This window comes from Macrotis lagotis, chromosome 2 (genome assembly GCF_037893015.1).
Source record: "Macrotis lagotis isolate mMagLag1 chromosome 2, bilby.v1.9.chrom.fasta, whole genome shotgun sequence".
In the NCBI taxonomy this organism is placed as follows: domain Eukaryota; kingdom Metazoa; phylum Chordata; class Mammalia; order Peramelemorphia; family Peramelidae; genus Macrotis; species Macrotis lagotis.
This window is the reverse complement of record NC_133659.1, coordinates 165,855,083-165,864,513: the sequence shown is the minus strand read 5'-3', so window position 1 is coordinate 165,864,513 and position 9,431 is coordinate 165,855,083. Positions and strand designations below refer to the sequence as shown.

General features: G+C 40.5%; 1 protein-coding gene across 1 annotated transcript; it reads right to left on the bottom strand.

Annotated features, from left to right (window-relative positions):
- Positions 1–7,348: 7,348 nt before the first annotated feature.
- CFAP141 (cilia and flagella associated protein 141) lies at positions 7,349–9,360 on the bottom strand. Its single transcript, XM_074223429.1, has 4 exons — positions 9,141–9,360; positions 8,790–8,830; positions 8,217–8,346; positions 7,349–7,643 (listed from the first exon to the last, which is right to left on the bottom strand). Exons 1-4 carry the CDS (start codon positions 9,210–9,212, stop codon positions 7,542–7,544), a joined length of 345 nt encoding a protein of 114 aa, XP_074079530.1. The 5' UTR covers positions 9,213–9,360; the 3' UTR covers positions 7,349–7,541.
- Positions 9,361–9,431: the final 71 nt, after the last annotated feature.

Below are 9,431 nucleotides of genomic sequence, written 5' to 3'. Positions count from 1 at the left end.
GTTTTATCTTGAGGGTTCTAGCTCCACCCCTTTATCCCAATATAGCCATGTTCAATCCCCCACCTCCCTAAAATTGACCTCCTATGGGGAGGAACACGCTGATGGACTGACATCACTTAGAGAAATTTGGGAACAGCTGAAGGCTGGTTTTAGACAATAGGAAGTGGGGGAGGGACAGGCTCTTATCAACATGAATTTTTTTTCTCTTTCATTTGGATGACCTTATAAGTATAATAAGATAAAAATGGAATATTCTTGAAGAGGGAGAAAGATGGATTTCAGACACCTAGAAGGTTGCAGTTTTTGAAACTTTATTAGGGTTCTGACTACCTCTCCTCCTATTAACCCTCAATTGATCTAAACTTGGTTTTAGTTACCTCCCACTAACCAAGTTTTACCCTTTTATTTTTGATATCTAGTGAGTTTGAGGAGTAACAAAACAGTCAATGATGATTCCTTCCCATCATTAAGTTATGCTATTTTAGGGGTCCTTAGCTATTAAAGAAATCCAAACTGCATTTTTTTTCCTTCCCCAAACTATATGGATTAAGTAAAAAAGGTACAGGTAAGTAGAAGAATCAGAGTTGGACCTAGGAGGTCATTCTAAAGGAGACAAAATTGGGAGACTGGGGAGGGGAGGTGTAGAGAAACTGAGAGATGTAAGTCCCTATTTTCCACTTGTGGTTTTGAATCTTTAAATAGAATTCCTGTCAGCTTCCAAAGTGCAATGTCCAAGTTTGTAGTCCCCCTGTCTGTCACTTTTTTCCCCCCTTCTCCAACCCATGATCATCATTCTCCCCTCCCTTCCTGGATCAACTCAAGGCCATCCATAGTCATTCTTTCCCTGGAACCTGCTTGTTGACAGGTGGCTGATGACCCCAGAATTCTGGCAACAATGTATACACCAGAAAGGAAGGTGGACAATTTGCAGGGATATCAGAGCTAGTGGTGAAGAAGAGGATGGGTAGCATGTAGCCTGATAATATGATAGGTGAAATTTGGTACAATAATCAGATGTTTCTAGCTTGTCAACACGGAGGGTAAGGGATTTGGGGTTATGTTAGCCATCCCTGGAGCGTCTAGTCATCCAAAGAACAGGCAGATAAAAAAGGTGGGAAGGCAAAAAGCATTTCTATAGCCTATTATGTGCTAGATGCTTTACAAATATAATCTCATTTGAGCCTTACAACACCACCAATTTGTTATTATCCCCATTTTACAGTTGAGGAAATTGAGGTAGAAGTTAAATGATGTGCCTAGAATCATATAGTAAATGCCTAAGGCTGAATTTGAACTCCCTTCCTGTCCAGCACACCACATTGCACCTCTATGATGCCAGCAGATCCAAAAAGAATTCAGGAATAGGGTGTGGAAGTAGAAATGATAGCAATAATAAGTCTGAAAATGAAGAAAATAGGAAAATTCAGGACCAGGAAATAATAGGTTTTGAGGGGGATCTGAATAAGGATTGGAGAAAAGAATGAAAATAGGAGATAAGAAAAATAGGGAAATCAGATCTGAGAGGATGAGGAAAAAGTTTTTTCTAGAATATGGACCAGTTTATAGCAGTACTAAATCTTGAAATTTCAACTTTTACAGCTCTGCCACTATTCCACCCCATCCCAGATCCTATCAGAACTCTTTAGATTATAGCTGTTACTTTTCTAAAGAAGGAGTTGGAGTCACGGAGAAGAAATGGGAGAAAGGGAGAGGTCATAGTGATGCTGAATCACCTAACCGCTGTAAGAATATGTTTGACATTTAGTTGATTCCCAATCAAACAACCTAATATCAAACATATCACACAGAAGTAGGGAGCCTGGGAATAGAGAAAAATGAAAAATTAAGGGCCCTAGCATGGTCAGAGGATGGGTTGTAGATCAGTACCAACTCCTGCCCCTTTTTTCATTTTCCATACCACCCTCCTATTTATTTCCCCTCAGTACTTTCCCCAATCTGTGTTCCAGTCCTCCCAATGCCCTTGACTTTGACAAGATTGGTTAGGAAAAAATGCCTGGACAGGCTCCATGTACTACTACTCCTAGCAAATTAGGCAAGAGATTCTATTACTCTTATATCCAAGAAACGTGATGAATCAAGCAATGTCAACAACTTATCATCCTGGATCTGCTCTTTGGGGATCCCCAGCCCTATGTCCTTAGTAAACTTTGCTTTGCCTCCATAACAGAACACAAGTTCTAATAGATATTTCCTAGTGGAACCTTTCCATTTATAACCTATAAGACAGTTGAGGTCAGCCCCACAAGTACCTGATCAGTTCTATGCTACTGATTTCCACTTGCTTGTCCTCATGCTCTGGGTCTGTAGTATAAACAAATCTTCTAGGCAATGCTTAACTCCTTTCCCCATCTTGCCCTTTTTTTCCATCCCTTTACCTCTCTGTGCCACTCAGACAAGTCACTTTTATCCTATTTATTTTCTAGGTGCCTATAAGAAAAGTGACCCAATCTTTTAAAACTGTCTAGCCTCTAATTCCCCCCTTATCCCACCCCCAAATTGCTGGTGGAGAGCCCCAGGTTGCAGATGACTTACAGCCTCCTTTTCCTGACTCAACCTGGAGGCGATATGAGCAGAACTGAAAAAGCCAGTTGCAGTTGTTGAAAAGGGCTAGGAGCCATGCTTCCCTTCTCCTTTAGGACTTTATTCCTATAGGAAATCCATGAGTCTGGACAGGGTCCCTTTTTTCTCTCAGGATTCATTTCTTGCAAAGATCCATGCTTTTCTTTGGCAGCTCTTCTGTGGAGTCCCTAGTTTACCATTGATCCAGTTGGTTTCAAACAGGAGTTGACTGGGTAGTAGAGGAATAGAATATCATTGAGGCAGAAGGCCGATGCTTTTGGCAGCTGTGACCAAAGCTCAGGATTATAACTAATGGAAATTCTAGGGGTGGGGTGGGGACCTAGGGTTATGGCTTCAGCTTCCAGGCAGACTTGCCCCATATGTCCCTGTTCCCACTAGTATAGACCCCCCCCCCCGCGCCAATAACTCTCCTTGGGTTAGATCGATAGTTTGTCCCTTGTTGGCCTGTCAATTCCTGTCAACCTTGTGATTCATGTCCTCTAGGGAAAAGAATGGATTATGGGCATGCAGATTTCAGTGGAATTCTTATGATTATACCTTTATAACTATTGGTACCATCTTTTTTTGCTCTCTTTACTTACTGAAATTGCCTTTCCCCATATCCCCAAGTGCAGTCTTGTTTATTTATCCACTTTGCCCATACCTTGATACCAAATTGTTGTTTTTGGTGAAACAAGACCATCCTAATTCCATACTCTTGATGTTAACTTAACCTGATTGTGTAGGGGAGATGATCAGAAGCTGGAAGAAAAGGTTGTTTATAGATAGGAGAAAAAAGCTTTAAGAGAACATTTGAGGGAGCCAAGGACTGAACAGCACTGCAGGAAAAGAAGCAGGCCTAGGGATTATTGAGGTAGAAGGGAGCAGGTCTCTGAGGGTAAAGGAATATATAAAAGGTGCTAAGCAGGAGTGGGATGTGACCATGACATGAAATCTCAGCCCAGTTTTCATGTCTACCCCACAAATGATGTAGACCGTCTTTTTGACCCCAGGGATCTCAGCTTCCATGACAATAATATCAGAAGAATTAAAGTGAATGATTCTGCTGATGTAATGGGAGCAGACAGTGAGACTGGGGAGGCAGCTCAGTGGGGAACAGGCCTGTCAATAGCAGAGCCAACCTAGCAATGATAAGCCCCTAGGCAGAGGGAGGCCAAGGTCAGAGATTACAATAAGCAAAGGGTAAAATGTGACTAGGGAAATGAAGTCAAAGAAATAAGGGAAGGATGCCATAACAGGGAGCAGGGGTAGACAGACTACAGATAATAGAAGCAATAGGGGGAGGCAGAAATAGGAGGAGGGGATCTATTATTGGGAGTAGGGATTGACCTTGAATTCTAGTGCATGAAAGGAAGAATGAGTGGGAAGGGAAAGAGCAGACCTAGGGGAGATAGAGAGGTTGGGAGAGGAATAGTAGGCTAGGAAAGTACAGAGAATACAATTAACTGAATTAATAACCAGTTTACTGGCCAGACCCAATGGTTTGATAAGAGTTTGGAGAGTCCTCCAAAAGCATCTCCCTGATATCTCTAACTTGACCTTGTCCTTGTCCTTACTAACATTTTTTTAAATCAATGACTTGGATAAAAGCAGAGATTATATACTTACTAAATTGGCTGATGACATTTATGTCCTCCCACTAAAGCTGGGAGAAGGGATAGCTATCATACTGGATGAGTACAAGAATTTCCCAGGCTAGAGAACTGAGCCACATCTAATAAGATGAAATTGTACTGTGATATCTTGATCTTTGGTTCAGAAAATTGACTTCACAAGTATAAGGTTAGGGTGGGTGGTGTTAGTAGTGAGGAGGAATGGGGGAAGGTATGATTAGACAGCAGTTTGAAAAAGATCAGGGGTTTTAAATGGATTGAAAGCTCAATATGAATCAACAGAGTGATATGCAGCCAAAAAAGCTAATGCTATTTTGGGCTACATCAAGAAGGGCAAAGCTTCCAAGAAAAGAGATGATAATCTTGCTTTAGTCTGCCCTAGTCAAACCACCTCAGGAGTATTGTGTTCAGTCAATAAACATTAAGTACCTTCTGCTGTGTTAGGTACTTTACTAAACTCTGGGGTTACCAAAAAAAATAAAAGCGCAAAGGATAGAACTTGTCCTCAAGGAGTTCACAATCTAACAAATAGGCCTAATTCTCCATATCTGAAAGGACAATGATAAAATGGAGAGCAATCAAGATGGTGAAGAGTCTCTGGTTTGAGCCAAATGAGCATTTGTTGAAACAACTGTAGATGATTAGTTTAGAAAAGATAAGATTCAGGAGAGACTTGAGATAGTTGTCTTTTTTTTTAGATTTTTCAAGGCAATGGGGTTAAGTGACTTGCCCAAAGCCACATGGCTAGGTAATTATTAAGTGTCTGAGGTCGGATTTGAACCCAGGTAATCCTGACTCCAAGGCTCATGCTCTACTGTGCCACCTAGCCACCCCAAGATAGTTGTCTTTAAGTATTTCAAAGGTTGTCTTGGGAAAGAGGGATCAATCTTATTCTTCTTGGTAGAAGATTCTTCTCTACTGTAACCTTCAAAAATTACTTCTCTATCTTTTCCTTCATCTAAAAAAGGAGAGCCCTATAATCTGGAAGACCCCTTCTAGCAATTCACACTAGAAAAAATCTGGGTGGAAAGTTACAGTAGAGCAGAATGGAGGGGGGTACTGGGCAAAGCAAGAAGCAAGGAATACATGAATTTGAGTCAGAGAAAGATATTGAATCAAGAGAACTGGGAACCCATATAATTTGGGGGTATATATATATATATATATATATATGCATGCATTTGTGGTGTATATATGCATATATATGGACATTCCCCCCCTTGTGGTTACACCTTTGTTCCTAGGATATACTGGCTTCAAAAAAATAGCCCCTTCCTCTTATTTATTTTGTGGTATCATGAGTACACCATCAACCAACATTAACCATTAACTACCAGTCATATGGAAGGCACCATGATAGAAAGGGGATACCAAACCAAAAGTGAAACATTCCCTGTCAAAAACAGAATGAATTCTTAGTCTAGAAAACATGTTCCTGTCATCCTGCCACTCAGGCAGGAATTTCACCCAATTGGGGAGTGGGGAGAAAAGGAAGCTCTTGAGAAAATATGGAAAACAAATAAACAGCATATAATAGCTTAGAGGCATTTTAGGGTTCATAGAAAGGCCTATAGACATCTCTTTTTTAATGAATTGTTTCAAACACTATTTTATTTCTGTCAGTTTGGAGCTCATTTCTCTTTTGAAACAATGTGTCCAATGTTAGGTTTCTACACCAGTCTGCAAAAACCTGTTCAATTTGTAACTTACCTTTACTATGTGACCAATTAAATGGAAAGCTAGACGTAGACTCAGAATCACAGAGACTGTGGTTCAGTTATTGTCCCTGACACATAGTGTTTTTTTTAAAAAGTCAGTTCAAAAGGAGTTGTCTACAGTAGATTTCATCATACCTACCTTCAACTGGAATCTAGTTTGATAGAAATGAAACAATATAACAATGTTTCTAAGGAAATATATCTAGAATTTTAAGTTACAAGATATAAAAATAAATTATTTCAATTTGCAGTATTCTCCTCTACGGAGCTCACCCTCAAACACTTATTGAACATCTGTTATGGGGAGGAAGCCATAAGAATTGGTAGAAATTACATCAAAGCACCTATCCATGGCTTACTAAAAGCAGCAGTTCTCAAACTTTGTTCTTAGGACCCCTTTATACTCTTCAAAATATTGAGACTCCCTCCCTAAATAACTTTTATGTGGATTATTTCTATAAATGTTAGAAATTAAAACATATTATGAAAATTATGACCTCCTGGACTCCATGAAAGGGTCTGGGAGACCCAGTGATGTTCCTTGATAATACTATGAGAATCATTGACTTAGACTTAAGAATGTATTTGCCCTGCAATAGGGTGGGCTTCCCTATCTCAAAGTTCAGACTGTTAGTAGCAGATAGCTATTAGCTGGAAGGAGTGGTGGTGACTGGTAGAGCCTGAGGTAGTGGACTCCTACTGTAGGGTACACAAGTGCTTGGTAGAAGCAGGAAATCCTGGGGCAAATGGACAAGATTGTGGTAGTATTAGTAATTCATACTTTCTATAGAGTTTTTAACATTTTAAAAACTTCAACAGTCCTATGAGGAGTTGGTACAAACATCCCCATTTGAAAAGGGAAGACTAAGACTCATATGGTCTGTTAGTCACTCAGTGAGTATTAGATTCAGTCTAAATCCAGCGATCTTTTCACTCTATCTCACGTTCTATCAATAATGGGACTTCAGGAAAAAGTTGGGGACATTGATGAGATATGTCCCAAAGGCAGGGGTAGTAGAGAGTATTCTCATGGTTGACACCCATAGATAAGTGAAGTCTTGACTAGGGTAATCATTGATATATAAGGGAATAGGGGAAAGCATAGGGAGAACAGCTAGAAAAACCTTGAAAATGAGTAGTAGCAATTGAAGAAATGTGTTTAAACAGAAAGGGCTCTGGAAAATAAATTTGATAGTTTGGAGAGGGGGAGAAAAGTCACTGAGTCTGGATGACTAGAAACAGAAATTTTGACACAGATCTGAAGAGTGGGCCCCAAGGGCTGTGTTTAAAGTAGTGGTAGAACCACATTTAAACTATTTACAACCAGAATCATAGTTTGTATCAAATAATTCCTGTCTCCCACCCAGCTTGTAAATCATCAGAATTAGTCCCTGAATTGATCACAAGAGGTCACTCTTGCCTTATCAGCCTTTTAATGCATCATTTTTTTTTTTTTTACCAAAAAATAAAGTTACAGATAAGAAATGGACAATCTGGCCCTAGGCAAATAGCCTGACCCAGACTTTTCCTAAGGAAAAAAATTCTAGGCCTTGGGAAGACCTGGGAGTATTAACTATTAGAGAAAAAGGGGACAGTGTATCTGATGCCTTCAGAGTCTTTCCACATAGAAGGATTTGCCCATCTGATTTAGCTCCTGCTGGTATTGTCGATACTCCTTCTCATACAGCTGACTTAAGGCAGCCTGCCGAACCTGGGAGAGGGAGGGACAGAGGAAAGTGTGGATGTTTGGTTTCTGGCACCCAACTATGACTTCTACTCTTGGCTAGTTTGTTTTTTTTTAATCTACACATAGGGGATAGGAGGCAGCTAAGACAGGGAAGGTAGCATATACTTCACACATACGGACAAGAAGCATAACACATCACTTTCTCATCCTGGGTGAGTCCAATATGACACAGCAGGGGTTAAGGGAAACTAGGGAGAGAGAAATAAAGGCAACCGGAATTACATTGAGTCTAGAAAAGGAAAATGTTCAGAGAATCAACCAATCAACAAACATTTATTAAGAATCTACTATGTGCCAGTCATTGTGCTAGACACAGGAGTCTTTGACTGTTAACACATTTGAATATCGAAACACATAATACAGGTAGGATGCAATTGTTGAATACAAAGCTCTGTTTAGACTGAAAAAGGTTCTGGTGAAATGAGGACATATTAAATGCACCCAGCTGCTAGCAAGCAAAGTGGTTCAGAGTAGAGCCCATGGATAACTGGGAATCCTGGAGGGCAAAGGGAATAACAGTGGGTTTGACCCCCTCACAGTCAGCAGCTGCTTGTTGGCCAGCACCATCTCCTGTTCCATGATGCCTTGCATTCTCAGGATGGCATAGGGGTGCCTCCTCTGGCTCATTGTTGCCTGCCATATGCACCGCACTGCTGTATTTTTCCAACTGTCCCAGGAAAATTCATTTGAATTTGAGTCAGTAAGACTAGGCATCACTGTGACCTAGTATTTGTCTTGTTTCCTAAATACTTAAGCAAGTTCAAGTCTAGATACAATCTACTAATATATCTCTGGAACATGTCTTAAGTTTTTATTTTACTGCTGGGTATAGACTTAGATCTCAATAGAGGTTCCCACTTATTGACCACCCCACTTACATTCAGGCTTTTGTGGGAGACAGAAATAGGACAAAAGGGACAATGTTATTATTGTCTAATGTGGGGGGCTTAAGAGCACAGGTTATTTTTACATTTATGTTATATGAAGCAAAACTAATTCTTGCCTTTCTTTGCACCTTTGGGTTAACTACCTTAAGAGTACTGAGAATGACAACACAAGGAGTCAGTACTGGTGGTTGGAAGTGTTGGGGTGGAGGGCACAGGAAATTACCTCTCAACAGCCTTCTCAAATGCTACTATCCTCTTGTAACTCTGCAAGGAAAATGAGTGGACCTGGTCAGTCCAGTTACCAAAACCCTCACCCTAACACCCTATTTGTTATTTTGGCTTAAGAGGAACTTAGGGGATCTTTTCCCACCATCACCCCAATTAAAACAGGACAAGTTATGACTGGCAATACATCATTCAAAATATTTCAATACAGGTGGAAAACATCACATTTCAGGGGTGGGAAGTGTTTCTTAAAAAAGACCTTTTGGTACTTCCCCATGCTTATACTGGGCAAATCAAATTGGGTAACCCTGGCAAAAGCTCTTTCAATCAAGTGAAATCTCTGCCATACCTCTTCTATCTTTATAACCTTGTCCAGGGATACCGGAGGGTTTGCCGAAGATTTAATAGGTTGTGTAGACATTCTTGACTGTTGTTCTTCCTGTTTTGTCCACTCACTAATCTCAATTACCTTGGTTACTAGGCATGCCTCCAATTATGCCCTAGGCCTAGGTCCTGATTGGTTACCTGACTTGTTGCCTGGGAGACCTGAAAGAGAATCCTAGTTCTTTAGCCTTCCAATAGTGACCCCCCCCCCACTTAACAAGAGCCATAGGCTCAAATCCAGGACTTGTTAGGCTCC